This window comes from Zosterops lateralis (assembly GCF_965231275.1).
Source record: "Zosterops lateralis genome assembly, chromosome: 8".
Lineage (NCBI taxonomy): Eukaryota > Metazoa > Chordata > Aves > Passeriformes > Zosteropidae > Zosterops > Zosterops lateralis.
In genome coordinates this window covers 23,027,913-23,052,414 of record NC_139768.1, presented here as the reverse complement: position 1 = coordinate 23,052,414, position 24,502 = coordinate 23,027,913, and the positions used below count along the sequence as shown (strand labels likewise).

The 24,502-nt window shown below is 43.8% G+C and overlaps 1 protein-coding gene across 2 annotated transcripts; it reads left to right on the top strand.

Moving 5' to 3' along the window:
* The first annotated feature begins 207 nt into the window (after positions 1-207).
* RGS10 (regulator of G protein signaling 10) lies at positions 208-18,858 on the top strand. 2 transcript variants are annotated; one of them, XM_083866881.1, is made up of 5 exons: positions 208-286; positions 5,845-5,963; positions 7,395-7,481; positions 14,571-14,714; positions 18,095-18,858. In XM_083866881.1, the coding sequence occupies exons 1-5, from the start codon at positions 238-240 to the stop codon at positions 18,239-18,241; spliced, it is 546 nt and encodes a 181-aa protein (XP_083723007.1). In that variant the 5' UTR covers positions 208-237; the 3' UTR covers positions 18,242-18,858. The 2 variants fall into 2 exon arrangements, with proteins under 2 accessions (XP_083723007.1, XP_083723008.1); XM_083866882.1 differs by lacking the exon at positions 208-286 and adding an exon at positions 1,288-1,317.
* The last annotated feature ends 5,644 nt before the right edge of the window (positions 18,859-24,502 follow it).

Sequence of the window (24,502 nt, the reverse complement as noted above, 5' to 3'; positions counted from 1 at the left end):
GCGGGACGGGCGCGGGGGGGTGTCAGGGCTGTGGAAGCGGGGCTCAGGCTCAGGAGGGGAAGGATGCGAGGGGTGCAGCCCCGGCAGAGCCGCGGGCGGTGCCTGTGCCCGGGCTCCGCGGGCTCTCCGGGCTCTCCGGGCAGGTGCGGGGCTGGCTCTGCTCCCCGGGGCGGGGCGGGGCGGGGCGGGCAGCGCGGCCGCCCTCGGGCTCGGCAGCGGGGCCGAGCGGCGCCCGGGATGTTCAACCGGGCCGTGAGCCGGCTCAGCAGGAAGCGGCCGCCCTCAGGTAACGGGGACCGGGGCGGCGACCCCCGGGCGAGCCCGCGGCCGCTCCCGCCCAGGACGCGCCGGGCCGGGCTGCGCCGCGCTCCGCTCCGCTCGGGCCGGGCTGCGCTGCCCGCCGCCCGCAGGGGGAAGCGCGGGGCTCACGGAGGTCCCCGGGGCCCGCCGGGCTCGGGGCCGGGCCCGGGGCTGCGGGGCGAGCCCGGGGGATGCGCGGTGTGGGCGCGCCGGGGGAGCCGCGCGGCGCTTCCCGTGAGCGCGGAAGGGGAACTGGCTCCTGCCCGGGCCGGTGCCGCCGTGCCGGGTTTCGGTCGGAACTGCCGCTGTTAGCGGGGCCCGGGCGACAGCCCCGCGCGTCACTGCGAGCCTGTTCCAACTCTGAATTGACTTTGAGGAGTTTGCCTTTGGCGGGAGCGTTTCTGGCTGGAGCGGAGATCCCCAAGGAGGAGTAAGGCAGGACAGCGCGGATCCATCCCTGTCCAGACGGGCGCTGGAACGCGGTTACGTGCTGTGTACCCCCGAGCGTGCTGCTCTGTCGGCTCCGAGGGGTGATGGCCGATATCTGCCACTGCCGAGACATTTGGGGAAACTGTTGCAATCTCCAAATCCTAGAAAATAACACTGTGTTTTATGATGTGCAGGAAGAAGTTGCAATCTTTCTAAGAAAAGCCAAGTGAGATCTTTGTCTGGAGTTGTTTGGGTTTTCTGGGGTTTTTTGGGTTGGTGTTGTGTTTTTTTTTTTGGGGGGGGGGGGGGCAGGGAGGGGGTTTTTTAAAGGCTATATGTCTGGTGAGCACTTCCAGAGATGCTACAAAAGAGGAACGTCCCTTTAGTTTCCTTCCTTATAGTTAAAAGTGGAATCCAGTAGCCATCTGTTGCTAGAGACAGTCAAAAGAGGATGTTGAGGCTCATGCTCTGAACACCCCACGCGTGCGAGGGACGGCTCTGCTGTAGCAAAAGGGTCTATAACTCAGCTGCTGCTAGGAAAGAATTGTTATGCGAGGATTCAACCCCTGATGCTTGGATACATGGAAAGTAAGGGAATTTTCCCTTTTCAGCTGCTTGCTTATGATGTTTCCCACTGCTTCATACCTTGGATTTATTAATTCCAGGCTGGCGATTGTTGCTGGGTAGGCATTCTGGTGACTGTAGGACACGACAAGGTATTCAGAGTGCTTTTCAAGCAATAATAAAGGCTCATGGCTTGCAGATTCATGATTAAGGTGGACGAGGGGAGGAGTGGTCAGAAGTTCTTCAAAAAGAAGTGGAAGTGGCTTTTCTTGTTGTACATCAATGCTTAAACATAGAGTAAGGAATGTGCTGTTTGCATGGTGCTTTTGTCACTGTAATGTTTGTGTGGCACTTGTCTGTTAGGGGCTGTGCAGAAGGGGTGTGCGGGCAGGAGATGTGCAGAGCAGGCCACTGGGCAGGGATGTGTTCAGCAGGATTCTGTGCAGGCTGTGACCCTGTGCTGCCCGATATGGTGCCTCAAAGGCCGCGGTATCAACAGCTGGAGAGTGGCAGCAGCTTGGGAAGCCGTTGTGGTGTGCAGTGCTCCTGGAAGGCAGAGTGAGCAGCATGTCTAACTCAATTAGCCGTGTCTGAACCGCTCCGTTTGATGGGCTCCCGCAGGTTTTTCCTCTCCGTGCTTGTCAAAAACAAGGGCCAGGACTGTGAGTTCTGACATGCAAAGTTGTATGTATTGATGGTATTGATACTCCCTGGGATTTCAGTCCAAGTTCCCGTTTGGATGATGCAAATATTTGGCATTTTTGATAGCACTCTTCAGCTGATACCCACGGCGTTATTAGTGCTGCACTCACCGCTCTGCCGCGCACAAAGAGCCTTTATCCGCAGCCTGCTGCTGCAGTGCCATTGTGTGATGGGAAGGCAGCTCCTGCGAGGTTTTCCTCTAAAATAATGCTCCAGATAATGCAACTGCCTGTTGGCTGGCTTAGCATGGAGTGCTCTGAAGAATGGTGCTGTTAAAAGAAGCACTTAATCACTCGCTGCGTTGGTAGGAGCAGCTGGCTGCTCCCTGCACATCGTGCGAGCGGTTGTGTCTCTGAAGCGGATTTCCAACTCAGTGGAAAGTTTGCTTCAGCAGAAACTCTTACAACTGTGCTCTGCTGTGCGTGCCTTGCTGCCTTTCTCTGCCTCTTTTTCTAACCCGTGTTAAAGACAGCGAGCTCTGCTCTGAAATTTAATTAGCGTGTCGTAGTGTAATATATGTACTGTAATGTAAGAAATGTGGTTAACCTATTTATCATCTGATGCATATTCTGTGTGTTACTCTTGCAGAAATATTGGGAGAACTGCCATTTTGTAATGCCCTTTGTGATGCACAAAATTATCTCCCAGTTTTTAGTAACAGCAAATGTCTGCCTTCCTCATTTAAATGATTGTACATGTACATTTTGGTTGTTGTTAAACAATGGTATCAAGCTTGTTGTTTCCAAGGCTATATTATTTAACTTTGTAAGTAGATGGTTTTAACAGGAGAAAGTTATTTTTTTATAAATATCAGAGATAAATAGGTGTCAGGAGGATCATTCATGTAACTACACTGCTGTATTGCCTCCTCAGATGAATTGTTTCAAACTCATTAATTTGCACTTCAGGGAAAGTAGCATTTTTAAGGTAATTTAGTAATAGAGATAGATTTGGAGTAATTTGTGGGGAAACCTCTTTCCTGTCTTTCAAACTCTTAAAAAAAATCTGAAAATCACATATTAAATCTGCTACATGAAACCAGCGCGCAGAGCGGGAAGTTACGATCCTGACTGGGGGGATGTCAGGTCACTTTTGTATTAGAATAAATGTTGGTGATGGCATATTTAATGGGATGTAATAAAAATACCCAGCAGTTTTAATAGTCTCATAAAATTTCGAGGTGTTTCCTACTGTCATGTGCAGCCTATTTATGTTTGTGCTGAAGGGGAATGTTTGTGTTTTCCAGTGGTTGCAGAGGAACACTGGACATGGGGATTAATGGTGCCCAGGCTGGTGTCCCCAGCCTGGTGTCCCCAGCCTTGGGCTGGGCGGTGCTGGGAGCTGTGGGCTGGGCTGAGCTGGGATTGTACCTCTGGTGGCGCCTGGAGCTGCCCAGCACCTGAGATATCCCACAGCCTCTGCTCTGGGGACATAAATGAGGCAAGGGATAAATGGAATCGATAGAATAGATGAGGCAAGGGGTAAATGGAAGTGTTGCAATGGACAGACAACCCTTGTCTCTGTATCACAGTATTTTTTGGGTTGTGGGGAGCGGGTTAAGTGAGGAAACAAACTGAGTGACTGTGTCCTGTGTGAGGCTCAGCAGAATGGACCTAGGAAGATGTCATGTAGGTCCTCCCTTAAAAAAACCCCAAATTCTGTTCTATTAAGGCTGTAGGAGGAGAATGCAGGGAAAAGAGGAGTAGAGGGAGCAGGGTTTGGAGGCTGACAAAGAGGAGAGGGGGCAGAACATAAATGGAGGGGTAGAGTTGGGCTGTGCTGGGTGGGCTGGAAGTGAGAGGAAGATGGGGAAAATGGTGATCAGGGAGGGTTGAGAATGGCCAGCAGTAAAATGGAAGATCAGTGAAAGCAGTAGAAGAGAAGCAAATTGATGTATCCTGGGTTTGTGGAAGGACTTATTCTGGTATTTACTCACCAGTAATTGGGGTTTTTTTAAGGTTTTCAAGGGCCTAGGTCTACATTGGCTAATTGAAGCATGTGCTTTTCAAAGCAATCATTAGTGCCCACTTAGATTTGACTGGAAAAGAAACACTGGGAATCAAATGTTCCCCCCTTCTGTTGTGTGCTAAGTCATATGCTCAGTGAGGGAATGGCCTGGTTCTGCAGGCCACGAGCAGCTGCAGACACAGAGCTCCCATTCCTCTCCAAGGTGAGTGTGAGTATAACAGCACCTTCGAGCTCCACAGAGGGTTTTGTGTTCTGCTGAAACACACTTGGCCATTCCCACTCAAATCTCACAGATTTTACTGAGATTAGATGCCCAAATACTTTGAGTCAGGTTTCTAAAATAAATTTTTCAACTGCTAATCAAGAACCACATCCTTTTGCACGAAGGAGGGCAAAGTGAGGCGATGTTAACTCGCAGTGCATTTGTCAAATGTGAAGGCTGCAGCTGTGGTTTGGAGACAATCCTTTGGTTCTGGCTCCTGACCTTTAAACTTGCTGAGAGTTTCTAAAACAAAATCCTCTCTCCTATCAAGGCAGAAGAGATGTTCATTCATTTAGAACAGTTGGTGAAACAGACTTCACAGGTCCCTACCAGCCAAAGCTCAGGAGCCTCTGCTGTCATGCCAGTATTCTATGGGGCTTTAACCTCAGCATTATTTCCAGTCACCAACTGGAAAGGGCATCTGCTAGTGTGTATTTTTATATATGTATATATATGTGTGTGTGTGTGTATTTCTGCATAGAGAGTTTTTTGAGATACTTAGTGAGGATTAATTTCATGGTGAAAGAAGGGGTTTTAGGGTTTTTAAAAGCAGAGCTTAAGCAGAAGTTATCCAGATCCAGATTTCCAGTAAGTTGGTAGGGAGAAATGAAGGAGTTATATAAATAGAAGCTCTACTGATTACAGTCAGAGTTTTGTGCATCCCTCCAGTGCACAGTGACCTGAAGTGCAGCTCTTATCCTTCTGACTTCCCTCCTGTGTTCCCAGGGCATTTTGTGTGTTAAGAGGAGAGGAGGCTGAGCACTTTATGCCTGTGTTAGAGTTTTTCAGATGAGCAATAGCATTCCTGGAGTTTTTTCAAGTAATAGGTTTTCTGAAGGGTAGCCAGCAAATGGGGTTTTTTTGCCATCACCAGCCTCAAATGAAATGCACTTGTTCCTGGGATAGAGAAAATAGAAATTGTATTCCATCTTTGCTGTCTGTGAGAAGGCTGGCTGGCAGGTTAGATGTGGGCACAGTCCAGTACACCTCATAAAAGGAGAATTTCAGGACTTGGAAACAAACAGTAAAATGACCCTCTTGCCCAAAACCAGGTTGACTCAGCTGGAGAGAGCTGGAGACTCTTCTGCTGGGTGTCTCTCCTCCCATTGGACTGGGTTAATATCTTGGACTGGTTCTCCTGCTAATCAAACCATTCTTTTTCTTTCTCTCTCTGCTTTTACCGAGCATCCAGCTCTCAGTGATGATTCTCTTCTTAAAAATAAATTTCACCTGTGTGGTTGACCAGAAGTTCCTTTAGAGAAGCCAACATTGTTGACAGTGCCAGAGCAAAATATGGACAGTGGTCATTGTGTTCCCCAGGCTTGAACTCCTATAAAACAAGGAGGTGCTTGAACTCCTATAAAACAAACAGTGTCTCCTTACATGTTCATGAATTATGTGGCTGTAAGGAATTTTTGTCTCCTTACAGGCAAAGCAGATTTCAAGTGTCTGTATGTGTGTGTATGTGTGTGTGTGCTTATTTTCAGTTTTATGGTGTTTCCTTTAAAGAGAGCAGCTGAAATCAAGAGTGCAGGAGGAAATGGGGGAGACACCCATGTGGCTGATACTTGTCTTTTCTAAAGAAGATGCTGTTTTTTCCCTTTTTTTTCTTTCCCCAGAGATAAATGATGGTGAGGGCCACCCAAGCAGCAGCCACCAACCCTTGAAAGGAACCTCGAAATGGGCCACGTCCCTGGAGAGCCTCCTGGAGGACCCGGAAGGAGTGAAACGCTTTAGGGTCGATATATTAAATATGGATATTTACACTGAGCAAAATCCAGGTTTTAAAGCAGAATGAGCCTCAGCATGAAGGGTGCAGCAGTGCCAGCACTGTCAACAGAGGCACACATCCCTCTAGATATGTGCCCTGGGCAGAGCTGCAGCTGAGCCACTGGCAGAGCTTCTGAGGTGGCCCCTTTTGCCCCCTGCCACTGCAGCCTGTGCTCAAAAGGCACAGGGAAGGCTTTGGGCTGCACCTTCCTGATGAGATCTATCCTGTCTTGCAAGGATTAACAAGTTGCTGTTGGATAAATTCAGTTCCTGAGCTGCTGATCCTTCCTGCCAAGCATTATTTATCACTGAGATCCCGGGCTCTCATTCTCACTCGTTGTCCTTAAGCCGTGAGTTACCAGGAGCAATCTGATGATTCTGTGGCTCTTGCTCTGTGTTTAGCAGCTCTGCTGAAAATATTCCCTTTCAGTTTACTACAAAGTGTGGGCTGGTGCAGCTCAAAATGGCTTGAAGTTTAATTAGGTGAGGGTGGTGAGTTGGTGTTTCAAGGCCTTCTTGCCATATTAGATGTAAGAATAGGAACTGCCTTCTTGAAAGTGCTTTTGCCACACCACACTGATAAAATGCACGGGGATAAAATGGTTTCCTGCCAGACTGGTTTGAAAAGTGAGAAAAACAAGAATTACAAAATGCTGATTTTAATTATTAAAAAAGAAAAGAAAGAAAAAGTTATTTTGGTGCTGTTTAATTCCTGGCATTACTTAGTCTCTGTTTTCTAACACTTGAAGGAGAAAACTGATGATCTCAGAGCTATAAAAGTTTCAGTCATTATATTTCATAAATAAATTTAATTTTTCCGCTTTTAAAGCATGCCTCACTTTTGGAGGAATGTGCTGTGTTTAAACAGCATAGAGGACACAGCTACATCTTCTGCCTCAGTTTGTTTAAGTGAATTTATTGCCACTGATAACCACGTTTAGAAACACTTTCATTTGTAGAGATTTTACTCATTACAAAAGTCAGAAAGGTGCTACGTGAGAATCCCAAGTGCTTTGTGACTCTCATTAAAATAGTTCATTTTACTCACCTGGTAATGAATTCATGTATTTTTGGATTTCCCTTTGAGCAGTGGCTGTAAAAGTGCTGGAGTTATTTAAGGGAGACTGAAGAAACAATTCCTGTTAGTTACTGATATGGTCTGAGATTAGATGTAGCCCATCCTCCTCCTGGAATGTGCTTTCAAAGTGCAGAAAATCAGAGTGTTCAGTATCAGTTCTGCAGATGCACAAATGCAGTGGTTCTGTGACATTGGGTTGGGTAAACTCACGGTAAAGTTAATTTTAGGCAGCTTCTAGTTCTAACAGCTGTAGTAGGAAGAGTAAAAAACAACTGAGAAATTGGATCCTAACCTTTGTGTGTTTGTTTTTCCCTTTCCTAGGAATTTTTAAAGAAAGAATTTAGTGAAGAAAATGTTTTGTTCTGGTTAGCATGTGAAGAATTTAAGAAAACACAGGGAAAAAAGCAGGTATGTTTCCTAAATAAATTGTACTTGTCAACAAAGTTTACTTAGCAGAGCTGAAGGTAAAACATCTCTGTTGCAAAATGTGCTTCGCGTGAATGCAAATAAATATATTTGAAGAAGTTGCACTAAAATCATCCCGGTGGAATTGTTTGGAAACAAAGCTGGGTCTATTTCAAATCAAAACAAAGTGCTGAAATTGTCAAGTTTCCCGTGTTTTGAAAACTGAATTTTTTGTAGTTTCTAGGGAGTAGCAGAAGTTCTATTAATTCAGCGATGTTGCATCATCTTGTTTGCAAATATAAAGATATTTCATTCAGAACTTTTTTAGAGCACAGCAGCTATTACATGGAAATTTACACCACTGTGATATCTTAGTGAAACATAAAAATAACAAATGGCCCAAAGAAAAATATTTTACAGCACCAAAATGAAACATTTGGCCTTATCAAATTACAAGTTACAGAACAAAAGGGGTCTGTTTAAACTTTTTTGCTTAAATATTTATCCAAATTGATGCATACCTGCAGAGCCTTTTCATTTTGATGACAGCTCTATCTTTCCAGTAGGAAATATTCTGTTGGAAAATTTTTCAACCAGGCACCTCCAATAAGTTTTTTTTTTCCACTGCTTGGATCTTGGCTTACATTTAGATCCACCAGGAACACAGGATCCACTTTCACATTTAGACTTTGAAGCCCATAGAGCCAGGCCTCAAATATGTACCATGTTTTGTTTGCTTGTTTCTCAAAAAGTTTTTGTGTCTGCTTTTTTGTTTGATTATTTGTTTTCTAGTTTTCTTGAGAAATTTCAAATTTATCTGCTATTTTAGAGTTCATTCTGTGAGTATGAAATGAAGTAGTTTCAAAACTCCAAGTGAATGTCCCTGTCCTTGAGAGTCAGACTCCTAAAGTTCATTTTTTTTGAAATCCCACATTTATGCTTTTTACCTGAATGCAGCTCTTGTTGTCAAAGGGCACATTTTGGCACCATGAAGAGTGGGAAAATACCACTTAAACCTCTTCCAACTGAATCCCAGAATCACTGGGTTGGAAGAGACCTTCAAGATCATCAAGTCCAACCCATGCCCTGACACCTCAACTAAACCATGGCACCGAGTGCCACATCCAGTCTTTTCTCAAACACATCCAGGGGTGGTAACTCCACCACTTCCCCAAGCAGACAATTCCAGTACTTTATCACTCTTTCTGTAAAAAAACTTTTCCCTAATATCCAACCTGTATTTCCCTTGGTGCACCTGGAGACTCTGTCCTCTCATTCTGTCAGTTGCTGCCTGGAGAGAGACCAACCCCACCTGAGCACAACCACCTTTCAGGGAGTTGTAGAGAGTGACAAGGTCACCTCTGAGTCTGCTTTTCTCCAGGCTAAACAACCCCAGCTCCCTCAGTTGTTCCTCACAGGGTTTGTGTTCCAAGCCCCTCACCAGCCTCATTGCCTCCTCTGGATGTGCTCAAGTGACACAATGTCCTTCCTAAACTGAGGGGCCAGAGCTGGACACAGCACTCAATGTCTTTCCTAAACTGAGGGGACAGAACTGGACACAGCACTCAAGGTGTGGCCTCATCAGTGCTGAGTCCAGGGGAAGAATGACCTCCCTGCTCCTGCTGGCCACACCATTCCTTGTCCAGGCCAGTATCCATTGGCCCTCTTGGCCACCTGGGCACACTGCTGGCTCCTGTCCAGCTGCTGTCACAGCACCCCCAGGTCCTTTTCTGCGTGGGCACTGTCCAGCCACACCGTCCCCAGCCTAGAGCACTGCAGGGGTTATTGTGGCCAAAATGCAGGACCCAGCACTTGGACTTATCAAACTTCATCTTACTGGACTCTGTGCATCCATCCAATTATTCCAGGTCTCTTTGCAGAGCCCTCCTCTCTTCCAGTACATCAACACATGCTCCCAGCTTAGTGTCATCTACAAATTTACTAATGAAAGATTCAATACCCTCATCCGTGTCATCACTGAAAATACTGAACAGATCTGGCCCCAACACAGACTCCTGAGGAACACCACTGGTGCCTGGCCACCAGCTGGATGCAGAACCTCCACCACCACTCCCTGGGCCATGCAGCCAGGTCTTAACCCAGCAAAGAGTGCTCCTGTCCAAGCCATGGGCTGCCAGCTTTTCCAGGGGTGTGCTGTGGGATTATATGTGCTTGGAGGAACATCAGAAATGCCAAGGAGTAGGATTCAGATGGGAGAATTGGGCTAGGAGACGTGTTATGAAGTGCAGGTGTAAGAGGGCTGTGTCCAGACTGCAGAGTTTCTCTCCTAAGGTCAGTCAAATATTGTCAGCTAAAAGAGTTTCCCAGCAGATTTTCAGCAAAAACAACAAAATTTTCCCTGCCTTTCCAAACAATGTATTTTGGGTAGGGGAATCTGTTTTCTGTAAATATCCCAAATTTTGCACTGAAAAAAAAATTCCCCTCAAAACAATTTGCTGGGTTTAGCTATGTGTATTTTTTGGGTATTGATAAATGCATAAAATACAACAATACTATTTTTTGCAAGTTCAATTTGACTGTGAACTTTGTAACATTTAGTAATTCCAGTTTTGTGTATTCAGCTGCTTCCCTCCCTCATTAAGGCCCACGAATACAAAAAGTCTTGAGGAAAGAACAACCAGTCAGTCAACTTTGCAGAAAAGTCCCATGCTTGCAGTGGGATAATAATCATATTTTCCCTTGCTAAATAATTTCCATATTTTTTAGCTGATTTAGGATTGCTAATTTAGGATGCCAGTACAGAAAATGTTGAAGTGATGTACAGGGATAGGAGCTTGGTGAATCCTCCAGTGAATTGTCAAATGAATGGACAGAGACTTAACTAGGTTTTATTTAGGTTAATTATTCAATACCAGTTATTCCACAGTATGCTCAGCCTGGAGTCTGGTGTTGCCCAAATTATTGTAACTGGCTGAATAAATGTGCTTTAGAATGACACAGACTTACAGTAAATTTTTGTAGCTACTGCTTATGGGTGGCTTTGTTTAGATAATTTACAAAGCTAGGAAAAGCACTAAAAATAGAAATCTTTCCAGTGTTTATGGTAGTGTGAAGCATGGATTTTTCTTCTGAAAGTGACTCTTGCAGAAATCCTTTTGCATCTCTCTCTTGTATGCACAGTCTTCTAGAAACAGTTTTTTTTACTTGTTTTATAATTGGCTTCTCCTTAAAACTGGTTTCCCACACAGATTAGCTCATAGACACGGAGACTCTTGGTCAGATGGAGCTGATATGAATTTAACCCAGATTGGAGTGAGTCCAGAGGAGGCCACGGAGATGCTCCAAGGGCTGAAGTAGCTCTGCTCTGGAGCCAGGCTGGGAGAGCTGGGGGTGTTCAGCCTGGGGAAGAGAAGGCTCCAGGGAGACTTCCCAGTGCCTAAAGGGGCTCAAAGAGATCTGAAGAGGGACTTAGAACAAGGGAATGGAGTGACAGGACAAGGGAAATGGCTTCAAACTGACATAGGGCAAGTTTAGATTAGGTATAAGGAATAAATTCTTTTCTATGGGGATGGTGACACACTGGAACCCAGAGAGATGATCAGTGCCCCATCCTTGGAAATATTCAATGCTGGGCTGGATGGGGCTCTGACCAATCTCATCTAGTTGAAGATGTCCCCTGTCCCTGCAGGGGGTTGGAAGTAGCTGAGCTTTAAAGTAATTTCAAACCCAAACCATTCCAGGATTATATGAATGGGACTTTTTTCCCCTCTCTTTCTAAAGGATGAGAAAAACTTTTCATTACTTGACGTGAGAGTGCTGGCATGGGGTTCTGCTTGGTCAGTTTAAAGTTGCCTGAAGGTCACCACATGAGCAGTGGGTTAAGCATCCATTGTGCCTGGGATATTTATTGTTATCCTTTCTCTGCCAGCTGGGGCAGTGTTTGGTTTTGTACAGGCTGCTGTTCCATCAGAGTGGGTGATTCAGGGAACAGGGGAGATTTTTGGCAGCTGCAGAGTGAGGCAGCAGGCAAGGCTGCATTGCTGGTCTAGGCAGCGTTTGGATGGACTGGCCCATCTTCTTCTAGAAGGAAGGTACAAACTTCCCCCTCAGCTCAAGACACATCTTTCTAGCTCAAAAACAACAACAAAAGTAAGGATATTCCTTTAAAATTGAAGTTAAAATATGAATTTGATGTTTAGTGAAGATTGAGAAAGCAATTGGGTCAAGTCCACTCGTGGCAGTGAGCTCTGCTGCCACCCATGTGACCCTTGTGTTAGGGCATGTATTTAATTACTGAAATGGGAGTGGTGGAGATAGGGGAATAAAATTTAACTTTAAATATTTTGTTGGAGTTAGTCATATGTTGTTGCATTTGTGACTGTTAATGAAATAAACAACATGTCAGTCGTGCTGCTTCCTGGGCTTTAAATGTTTCTCTTCTTGCAGCTGAGCTTCAAAAATAAATTACAGATTGTCATAAATGCTTCTAACAGCAGGGAATATTTTCAGCTATTGCTAAAACCCACCAAAATGTCCACATTGAAGTTTTGTAGTGAATGATTCCAGAACAAAGTCTTGTACATTCAGGAGTTTCTTCTCCATGTGGAATGTAGCAAGGGTTTAGCAGGGCTGGGTAATCCTGCACAGCTGCTGAGTGCTGGGAGCTTGGTCTGATGAGCATCTGGGGCTCCCATTCACCTCATTTGGGAGCCACACATGCTTGGGAGCTGAGTTTGACCTTAGGAAAGGAAGTGGGAAAGAATATTGTATCCACTTGAAATAGCGAGGGGGGTTGCTGCAGACAGCACTTTGTACTCCAAATGGGAATCTGGCACAGACACTGGGGACAGCACACAGATGGGACTGGGGACTGCCAGAAATCCTTTAATAACCACCTGTGAACAAGATCCCAGTGTAAGAGCTGTTTCAGTTCCAGAGTCCCCTGTGCTGAGCCTTTAGTTTCAGGCTGATGCAGAGCAGAGAATGCCACTGATTGAACAGGGACAATCTCTGCCTCCTCCACCTGAACCTGGCTCTGCCTGAGTGACATTTGGGGGGTGTATGAGCACACTGGCAGCTTTAACTGTTCTTTCTTTTTAAAGCAAATTATAGGCTGTAGTTAATCAGCTGCTGTACTACTGAAGCATAGACCTAGCAGAACAGTTCTATTTGCAGCAGAACCTGTAACATTCAGCTGTGCATTTCCACGTTTCCCCACTGCTATAAAGCCAGGTCCTCTGTGTCTCTGCAATGGCCTCCTCTCCCTGCCACAGCTCTTTCACTTCCTTTCTTTGTTATTCTTCCTCACAAAATCCAAAGAGCCTCCCTGTTTCACTAGCCTCCCACACAGTCCTGTTGTTCCTCTCCATGCTCTTTAAACTTCCTCACAGTTACTTCTAGTTTTGTGTTCCCTCTCAAGCCTCCCTCTGCTCTTTCTCTGCAGTGCCCAGCTTGCTCCTGTGTCCTTGGGCAAGCAGCACCTCATGCTGGGGCTGCTGAGGAGCTACATTTGCCTTCATTAGCCAGCAGAAAGAACATTCTGGCAGTTCAAGTAGAGCAGATAACTTCTGAGCACTTACTGCAGCTTTTCCCTTGGTGCATGTGCTGCTTTTCCTCTCCCTTTCTTTTGCTGATTTTCCATTGACTCAGCAGGAGGGTAATTTTTTTTCTCAGTTCTTTGCCCCTTTCTGAAGTATGGTTGAAATTGGACAGTGGGTTTAAAAGTCATTTAGGTGGGACTGGAAATAGAATTGCTCGTGCAATAATAGCTGAAGGCCCTTTTACTGTGCCTGCATTAGGACATTAACTTTGCCACTTACAGCAGTCACACCTTTGATCCCTTGGATTAATTGTTCATTTAGAACAGAAGTGGCTGACCCAGTCCTCCCTGAGCTGTGAAACACGTTGGAAATTGTTAAAAACAGTTCATTGTGACCTGATGCACTTGACACGTAATGTTCTACCCACCAGATGAATAATGAGTTTTAAAAAGGAATCCTAGAGAATAGGTGTCCCCTTCAGCAGTGAGGGAGCCCCAACTCTTTAGGCCTCCTGAATGCTCAAACACATGCAGCTCTTTTCTTCTAATTACCCCCAAATGTAAATGTAGCTCAGATGTAAAACATGGAAGCAATTCTGAGACTCCTTCATGGGCAGGGTTTAAATGTTTCCTTCTTCAAGCCCTGTTCCCATCAAAGGCACAGCCCTTTAGCTGGTGCTGCTCTGGAGCTGTGGTGGCTCATTAGAGGTGCCCTGGGGACACTGGTGAGTGCCCAGGGCTGGGGATGGCCCAGAGCAGCTGCTGCTGGGATGTTTCCAGCATGCAGAATTCAGATTGCAGCAGGGGGCTTGGCTCTTGCCTGGCTTGGTTCTCTTCTCCCTCTCTGGTTTCCTCTTATCCAACCATCTGGCTAAAGGGCTTTTCACTGAACTTCAGGGGGTTGTGGCCACTCACTGCTTTGAAGCTTAAAGATGCTGGTGGGGTCAAGATGTTACTGCTGTTACTGGTTTGACAAGGGAAGAGCTCTGAATTCTGGGCAAATACCAACAATCAGCTTCATGCAGTTCACTTACTTATCAACTCTCAGAGGCTGTTGAGAGTCTTCTCTTTGCCAGTTAGCCAAGCTGTTGGTGTTTTCTTTAATCATGGAGTGGGTGTTGCAGGTGAGCTGCTCTGAGGTAATGGTGAAGACAAAGTGTGTGGTGTGACAGTGTTATCTGGCAGTAGCATGGGTTATACACTAACTTCACTGAATTTTCCCTTGTAGTCAGTTCCCAGCTTTTCTTCCTCCGGTGTTTTGCCCATGCTGATGATGTGTTAGGAAAAACATTTGTCTCTAAAGCAAAGACAAGGTGTAGATGATGCTGCTGCTGAGCAGTTTCGCACTGGCTGCTGAGATTGTAACCTGCTTACTGCTCAAAAATCCAGTTTGACTGCTGAGATTCAATCATCCCAACCTGCTGTAGCCTACGAGCTGAGTTCTGGCAGCTTTCACTGATATCAGTGCAGCTTTTGGCCTGCAGGGGTGTTCCTCCTCCAGTACAAATGAGCATACACAAGTGAGATAAACCTGATACAGAGAACATTCCCACAGCAAATAATCCTTTAAAGAATCTTTCATTCTTTTGCAGATGCAGGAAAAAGCTAAAGAGATTTACATGACCTTCCTGTCCAGTAAAGCTTCCTCCCAAGTCAATGTCGAAGGCCAGTCCCGTTTGAGTGAGACCATCCTGGAGACACCGCACCCTCTCATGTTTCAGAAACTCCAGGACCAGGTAATGTTATTTACTTCACTAACACAGTTTCATTCATTTTTGTCTGGTTTTAGTGAACTCTACTTTCTAGCCGTGGCATGGATTGAACAGGTAAGCACAGAGCTGGGTTGCTTCCATGTTGGGGATATTAATGCAGCTGCTCTGAGATATTCCAGCTCACTACAACCAATTAATTAAGAGAGACTCAATACAATCATTCCAATTCCAGCTCAGGACTTTCCTGGAAAACTGGATGGAGTTTTCTCCTGGGTTCCTGCGTGGGTAGCTTGAGAATCTCCCTGATTAACTCAGTCCCTTTGTCTTCCTGTGTATTCACTTGTTCTGAGTCATTGCTGATGTTTGTTTCTGTAGTTGCCACTGGTTTCCTTGAGAGCTCAAATTTCTTCATTTTACTTTGCTTTGGTATTTATGTTGATATGAATATAACCCAATTTTCTGAAAACCCTCCTCTTCTGCAACATGTAAGACTTGGAAGAGTTGGTCTCTGCTTTGCCTTTCCCTCAGGAACTTGGGAGATCTGGTAGAAATTAGAAATTTTGCAGGCATGTCTTTAGGTGGTAAATTTTCTTGATATTTAGCTGATTTCAAAGCATAAGTTATGAAGTGAGTCATTCTTATCTGCAGCTTTCCAGCACTTGCAGTACTATTTTTAATTCCTGTACCATCCTGAGGACTACCTGTATTTTCCATTTGGCTCTTTCCTTTTGTGGAGAAACAGCGCAGTGATTTAAACAGTGTTTTCAGCCCACTTCCATCAGGTATTGAATACATTGGCTGGGCACTGGCTGGGTCACTTGGAGGGGTCTGAGGAGCAAAGGCTCTGTGTTCTTCACACAGATTCCAAGACAGTAGAAATGTCTAAACTGGAATCTAATTTCCATGTGAAGAAACAGACTTCTTAATGGAAAAAGTTCTGACTTGGGGGAAGGGAATGTTCTGATAGATCTGAGCGCTGCAGTTCAGGGTGAGTGACTATAAGAGTGAAGCTGGAGACAATACTGGAGTTAAAATATTTGCTATTTTATAAATTACATGCACATGGAGAGCCAAGAATTAGTAATACCTGAACTGGAACCACACTGGACCAGTGGTAGAGGAATCCCACTAATGTGGGGAGAAATTCTGTGAGCTTTTAAAAACAAATGCAGAGCATTTATGGGTCATTGCAAGTTTCCAGTGCTTGAAGCTACTGTTTATTGCTGTTAGATAATGGCTCAGAAGAGTTATGGTCTTCTCCAGTTTTCAATCCTTATAAAGTTATGAGGAGTGGTGTAATTTGTTCTCTGAAGAGCAGTGTTAACCACTGCTGGCTCTGTGGGTCTGAAGGAAAAAAAGGCAGAGCTGGAAGGCCACTGGTGTACAGCAGGGCTGGGAACAAGAGCTTCAGTTCTCCAGAGAGCTCCTGCTCTGACTGGAGCTTAAATGCTCCAGTGGGGTGTGGGCTGGTGCTCATGGGGTGGCCCTGACTGCCCCCAGCCATTTGTTTGTGCTGAATGAAGTGTCAGAGTGGTTCAGAGAATTCCATGTGCTTCAGAATACTTGTGGGGTAAATGTTCCTGCTCCTCAAAGGCAGTGGGGGGAGGGAAAGAGGGAGGGGAAAAGAGGGTTCTGCTTTGGCACATGATTATGAACTCTGCTCTGTGTATTTGGCTGACCAGACTGCAGAAGATTTTGATCTTCAGTGCTCTTCCTCTCTGGGAGATGCTTTAAGTGATACCAGGAACAAGAGGGGTCTAAGTTTTTAACACAGGCGTGGTGTTTTAACAGGAAGTGTCTCCCTTACAACTTTTTTCCCTTGAGCTGGTTGGATAAATTTAATTATATTGTAGTTAGCCAGTGCCAGGAGGTGTAAATTGACTTTGCCTAATGCAGGAAGAGTCCAGACCCTGAAGATCAGGCTCTGCACAGAGTGGGTGTTTTGGGTTGGTTTTTTTTTTTTTTTTTTTCATTTTCCAATATGTAGCTTAAAGAATAATGTTTCCACAGTTTTAGAGCTTAAATATTTAAATATGTAAACAAATAGTGGTTAGTAAAATCCACCATGTAATTTACTTGTAAGGGAGCTGTTTCAGCAAATGCACAGACAAGAACAGTCAAGTTTTGGGTGTTTGCCCTGTATCTGTCCAAGTTCCTCGAGGATGTGAAATGAAAAAGAAGTTTGAGATTGTTTTTTTTCCTCCTAGGAAAGAGTTGTATTACCTGACTGTACTATCAGTTAGAAGTGAGGCCTGTAAAGGTAGAGATGAGTTATCCACACAAGGAGTGGCCACATCTGCAGATCAGAATCCAGAAATTTGTCCTGGAAATTCAGTTACTCTGAGTATCATAGAAAAGAATCAGTCCTGAAACATGACTCAGAGAGGCTCCACCAGTGAAATAATAGACTGAGGGTGAGGCTTTGGTTTTGTCTCAATTATAGTTTTGAAGTTTACTTTTTTCCCTTCCCCTCCGTTTCAAGAACAAGCAAAATATAGTCCTGACCTTGACACCTGAACAGATTCCAGGCTCCTCTCCCAACCCTTTGTTTTCAGAAAACTCCAAAAGAGTTGTAGTTTTTGGATTTTTTTTTTTTTTGTCTGCAGTGGATATAAATAGAAGAGCAGCAGTTATGCTGAAGGATGAGCCTGAACTCAAGCCCTGGGAGAAAAAAGCTGTACTTCATGTTTCCATACTGGCTATGAGGAGCTCTTGGCCTAGTGAAAAGTGTAATTACATAAATTTAATCCACCAGCAGTTTAAACCCACACTTTAACTGGCAAAACACATCTGTACCAGGTCAGTTCTTTGTGGCAGGTTACTGCAACATTTCTCATCTGGCCTGAGACCAGTCTTGGCATTTGGTCTAAAAAGGATGGGAGCATTGGCATAGGTTTAATTGGCTAAACCAGTTGTTTCAGTATTTGTGTAAATTATATTTTATTTCAGAAATTATTCAGAGGCTTTCCTTAGTTATCCAGTGTTCTGCATGAGTTACTTTGCAGCATTCAAGAGTCAGAAAGGTGCAGAAAAGGTACCTCTTTTCAAAGCTCTGCTCTGTCCCCCTGAATGCCTTGCAGACACCCTGCCAGGAGGATTTGATCATCCTCCTCACTGACCAAGGCATGGCACCTCTCAACTTTAGTTGGCTATTGTGAAAGCTGTAATTTGATTTTTAAACTAATGTGGATGTTATTGCCAAGCAGTCACCATGGAACCCACAGCACTGTTTTCTACCTGCTGCCCCTTGGAGAGTTGGAAGTGGTTTTTTTTTAATGTCCTGCTCTGTAGTAATGCTCTGGTACAAGCAGAGGAAAAGTACATTGGAATTAATGCATCCTTCTCATTTAAAATCTCATTTTACTGAGGTCATTTGCTTTGTACTCTTTTCCCCCTCTTCCCAGATATTCAATCTCATGAAATATGACAGCTACAGCCGCTTCCTGAAGTCAGACATATTCCTAAACCATAAGAAGAGTGAGGAGCAAGAGGAGAACTCACCAGAGGCTCAGACTGCAGCTAAAAGAGCATCAAGAATTTACAACACATGAGACACAATGGATCACTTCAGGAGAGGCAATACAAGAAGGAAATTACACTCAGGAACAGTCTAGGTTTATAGCAATTGTATTTAGGGCTTGGAAAGCTCAAAACCTTTTTAGGAGATACTTACCTTCTTAATTGCTTGAATGACTAATTGTTTTTGCATGATAGCTATTAACCAAGCACCCGTGGAAGGACTGTTTCCCAGCTAAAAGGCTGAGGTATTCCTCCATTGCATGAATTGCCTTTCATATTTCACAAGTTAAAATGCTTTCAATCCTTGTATTTTCTTTTGTGAGGCATCTTGGTGATGAGAAATGGGAGATAGCGTGGTTGGGTTTTTATTTTTACCTTGTAATTTTTATTTGGGACTAGCTTTTCCATCCTGAACTGCTGGGAGAAGCAGTTGAGGAGTACATTTCACATTAGCTTGTGGGTGAGTCATTCATAGCAAATTTAATCATAAAGGGACAGCATCTTTCAGGGTTAAGCTCAGTAGAATCCAATCTCTTCCTGTGTGATTTTGTTTTTTCAGAGTGATGATGTCTGTTTTGCTTTGCCTTTATTGCTGAATCAAAACACTTCCCTAGTCATGATTTTCATGTTTGTATCTCCTAAATTTCCTCCCCCCCCGTGTTTTTGGGGTTTTTTTTGCATTAGACAATCACCTTCTTCAGAGGATGGGATAACCTCTATTCCCTTGGGAACAAAGGCTCTAAAAGAGACAGAATCTCTGCAGAACTCCTAACTGCCATTAGGAAATGTGACAACACATAATTAAATATCCCTCTCAGGGCACACTGATCTCAGCAAAGCTTGGCTTTGTCCCTCACACCAGTGTGACATCAGATGCTGCTATCAGGAGGCATCTGCTCACTCCCAGGTCTCCTGAACAATCCTGCTCTGTGCAGCAACAGAGCTTTGGCAAAGGACCAACAAACCAAATCTGGTTTTGTTTTACTCGATTTTTTCCCTGCTAAAATCACCCTGCTGGGGTTTTTTTTGCCCCACTCAGATATTTCAGAGTTTCCTAATTGTGATTTTGGAGAGCTGCACTGGGAACAGGGAGTTGGTTTTGGGGTTCAGCCACTCTCCCATCCAGCTTGAGAGCAAGGGGAATTTATTTCTGCCCTGTGCAATCAAAGGTTGGTAGAGAAAGGCAATTCCCAATGAGCATTCCATATTGTCCCGGGAATGTGTCAGCACTGAAAAGCACATTTTGACTTAGAGTTTTTCATGTGTTCATATATTTTTTGATTAATTCACTGCAGTGTTAGTAAATTGCATTTTAAGCTGGGAAAGTGTATTAGCTACTTGCTCTATTTACAAGCTTCGCAGCTGTAGCCTGGCTGTTTCCCACTCTCTCATTATTTACTCTTCCATTTTTTGCACTGCTTCTCTTGAACTTTTGTTTATGTGTTGGCTAATCCAAATGCACAGTTAGCTTCCGAACATTTTGTACTTCTTTTTTTTGGGGTCAGAAAGGCCAGATATGTTTCATACATGCTGTCACTATCAATATTTAAAATCTATTTGTCATTTTTAGAATGCAAACTCCCTTGGTAGACTTGAGTATTTCTTTTATCTCTGAGCTGCTCTTGCAGGTATTGTGTAAAGAAAATTGTTTCCATGGGCTTTTCCCTAGTTAAAAGTGGGGATGGGAGTTCTGATTCTCCCCTTAGAGCTCCATGTCCTGTTCATTTTTAGGAAGTCAAAGAAGAAGTTGGTGCCTCCATATGCATGTTGTAAGGTGTAATTCTTATGCACTGAGTTAATGTTCTTTTTATGCTCTCGAAAGATTTGATGGTGAAGTCATATTTCTTCAGGCACTTTCAGTGGTATTTGACCTCGTCCTTAAGCTGTATTTCAATGTTTTACTGAATAAGAATGAACTAAACATGTGCATGAATTTTTTTTTTCCTCTGATGGGGCCTAGGAAATGGGAAGATCCAGTTCTGGACTTGCCAACTCTTTGTAATCTCAGGATTACCTCTTTTGAAAATCCACTGAAATAACAAACTCTTAATGCCTGCCACAGCAGAGGACAGAACTTCTGATAGCATTGAAGCCCTTGGGAGTGGGCAGCTTAACCAGTTTAGGACTTGGGATTTGTATTTTCCCAGTGTTTGCTGCATTAGCCTCAGTGATATTGAAAAATTCAGCAAGGGGACATCCATGGGAAAAATGCAGAACGAGCTCTTACCACATTCATCACATGGATGCACAGCAGATTCATTTTTAATCATATTGATTTTAAAAATGCATGAGCAAAAAAGGGAGAAGAGTCTTTGACTATCTTGTTTTAAAATGGTAATAATAGAGAATGAAACCAGGAGCGATATGAACAAAGGCAAGGGTGTTAAAGAGACAATAAGTTTGCAGCTGCTTATGAGCAACTTGGCAATATGCTCCCTATCAGGTGCTGCCTTTGCTGGCTCAGAGCAAATGCCCCACATGAGTAGACACAAAGGTGCTTTACACTAACACGAGACAAAAGTTACTGAAATGGAAATGTATTTTTTAGCAGCATCTCCAATCCTGTGGTGTTTATCTCAATACTATTTTGTTTCTCACCTAATGTACCTTAACCCACAAAATTTTTAATCTTTGAGTTGCTCTTTTACCTCAGAGGTAAAAAGTTGAGGGCAGCGTTCTCTTTGTGATGCCTGGGTTTGTTTGATTCCTCTACAACACCAACAAGTAGACTTGCAATGTGCAGAAAGCAAAGATGTTTTTCCTATTCATTAGACTATCTGTATTTTTCAGTTAAAGGGCAATCAAATTAAAACCATGCAAGCAGGTATCTGTAATTGCAATATGTGTATATGTGGGGAAAGTTAGTATTATTGCAAACTTGCTTCTGGAAATAGGTGACACTTACTCCATGTGGCACAGAACAAATCACACAGACAGAAAAAAAGAACCGTTTCCCCAGGAGTAAAACCCTCATTCCAGGAACAACTGTAAACATTGCATCCAACCTCAGGCTGTAAGCTGGTGCTCAGAGTTGCTTTATGTAGAGATTAAAGGTAGATTCCTCTTCACAGAACTTACACTGAAGGTATGAGCACACAAAACAAGCAAGAGAAGTTTCATGCCTGATTGCATGCCTTAAACTCTACCCTATATTGTGTCTCTCAGCTAAAAAATAAAATATTCTACAAATACACCAAATCTGTGTGCTGACAGCTCTTTTATGCTCTAAACAGAGTTTGGGTCGAGATGGCTTCATGTCCCATAATTATCCCATTTTCAGCTCTCAGTCCTTGCTGACACAGTTTACACTCTGTCCTAGTGTGTAGGTGTTTTTTCTTGGAAGGAAGGAATGGCACAGTGGGGGTCACTTCTGACTGGGCTGTGGTCTGGACAAATTGCAGTAAGTCACTGGAACAGGGCACCTGCTCCACCTCCCATTTCCTTTGTTCCTGCTGCATTTCTTTCATTGAACTTTCCACCCCATTGGTGTGGAGAAGGAAGGTTTGAAAAATCAGAGGGAGAGAAAAAGATTCTAATGTTCCTGTTTGGATAACAGTTTGGAATGCTGGGTTTTTTTACTGACAATTCAAACATTTTAAGTAGGTAGCATCTGCATCTGGGTTAAAAACTAATTAGCTGTGTGATACAGAGAGGTCCTAATATAGTTCTGTGACTGGTCCAAAGCTGAAAAGTGGTATATACTCCTTTTTATAAATTGTTTATAACTCTTTTCATCCTAAAACAGGGCAGCAAGTCTTCCAAAGTCACCCATTTTTGCCAAATGTCTGCCCCTGACAAGCCAGACGCACAGTTTACATGACAGTGATCCTTTCCCTGTGCCAGAGTTAGTTCCTCTTGTTTTGCATCCAGCACAGCTCATGTCCCAGGGCTTTTGGCAAAGGCACAGTTCAAAGCGAGCTGTGGGGCATCCTTTATCCTGAGGATTTCTGTGACTTTGCTGTGCTGCCATACAAGTGCTCAGCAGCTGCAGCCACAATTCCAATTACTCCAGTTTGGCTGTAATTAAGCAAAGGATGCTTCTCATCAGGGCTGTCGTATCCTGACTGATCCCTGTGCAAATCCAGGAGTTAAAAGGCTCCCCATTCCAAGGGGTTTGGGGTGGCAGGGGAGGAAACAGGGAAAAGAGGCATGTAGCCCTGGTCCTGCCCAAGGTGGATCCTGGAGGCCTTTCAATAAATCCCTACTTTATTCTATAGCTCTGCCCAGTCTCTGTTTCAGAGATCTTACATTATTATAAGTTTTGGTCCATTTGCATATTTGGGTCTAATTGGTGTTTAATTGTCCAATTCCAGCTCAGGTTGTGAGGTCCCATCCTTCAGCCACCCTTGTTTGTGCTTTTGGGCCTGAAAGTTGTCCTTGGTGTGCAGCAGGAAAAGGATTTGTTTTGTCTCCCTGCTCTGTGAAGAGCTGAGTGGCACTGACTGTGAGCTCAGAACTGCACCCCTGGGCAGCACAGAACCTGAACAACATGAAAGCTCAAACTTAAGGCATCAGCGGGAGGAATGGGACCGCTGCCAAATTTAGCAGCACCCTCTCCTGGCTCTCGGCTGAATAACTCGTGGGTGTGAAAAACGAGGTTCACTTTTTAGTAAATTTTAAGGAATATGTTTAATAAAATAATTAAGACAATTAGGAGATAAGAAAAAACCAAAAACGGCCGGCCGGGTGACTTGGCACTCAGCCAAGTCCACACCTTGCCTTCTCAGGGATACTCGTTAAATACCCTTTTCGTTATATCGATATATGAAATTCCATAAACTAGTTTCCATATTCCAGGAACTGCCCTGCATGATCCCTCCTTGGATCCGCCTTTTTAGAGCATGCGTGTTTCGTGGCTGTGTCCTTGTTATCGCGTCCAGCTTGGGCCTTGGTCCGTGCCTTCTGCGGGTGATAGATGCTGATAGTTGGTGTTATCAGTAGCAGAGTCTTCTTTACATGTTCACTGGATGTTATCCCAACCAAACAGACAGTTTAAGCAGCTGCTACATCAACTACTCCCTTTATATCTAGTCTTACCAATAGCAGAAATAAACTTATACCTTTATATCTTTACTATGTTATTAATCATATAGCACACATCTTGCGAAAAGCCAATTTTATAATACACACATATAACAAACCCCACCTCTTCTTTTTTATAATTCATTTGGCTTTGAGCCATATTCCTTGTTTTCTAGCTTCCATTATTTCCTCTTATAGACACTTACTTTCCAACCAGTCACCACTGGTCCTTAAGTTTTCCACAATTTAATATTTTCCCAATTATGAATACAACTATCTAATTTGGATGGGTTATAACAGTGACTGTCGATACGGGTATGTGCAATAAGAAAGGAACCTCAGTGTCTTTTCATATAGAACTTTCAATAGTATCTGTAGCATGATTTTGCCAATATCCTATAAGGCAAAAGACAAAGAATGAGTGAAGTGACAGAAAAAGGAATAACAGAGGTCTGGTATGGCTTATACCTCCACCCTCCATGCCTATGGGGTTGCTACCCACAGCAGGAGTAGATGATCTTCTTGGTGGCAAGTACAGCGGCCAACCCAGTCTTGCCCTCTATTTCCTTGTTAATTCTTTTTGTTTGTTTGTTTGTTAGTTTTCAGACAAATTGCCTTTGACCTTTTTTTTTTTTTTTAAACCGTAATTCTCTCCACTGTTCCTCAGGTATTTCCCACTCAACAGGCACTGGTAATCCCCATTTACTGGGATATATGTACACATGCATCACTAAAAGGCAGTAAAGTCTTTTAATCCAAAGGCCAGCTGCAAAGCCTTTTTAGAACTGACAATTAATTATGCTGGCCATAGCTGCACTCCGAGTAAAACTGCATCTTTAGTTCAACTATTCCATGTCACTTCTGATACCATTTAATTTTTGAAAGCTTCCACCTTTTTAACTGTAACTAGGATTGAGGGACAGGTTAAAAAGAAATTGAAAGAGAGAAAAAAATTTACTCAACAAAAAATAACTTAAACTACAGAGTGAAAAGAAGAAAGAAGAGAAAAAAACCAACAAAAAACAACAGAAACTTCTTTTACCCCTTCTGATGTTCGAGTTTTATCATATTGAAGGTTTCTGTTGGGCCAATCCTCTGCTCAGCCTATTCTTAGGGCAGGAAGACAATGAATTCTTGCTATTCTAGAAGATTTTCCTTCACTATTTAGGAGAACTCAGAAAGATACATACACTATAAGATTTATTTCTATCTAAGGCAAACACACTCACTCAATTTGACATGCATTGATTTGAAAGATTAGATGCTCCTTA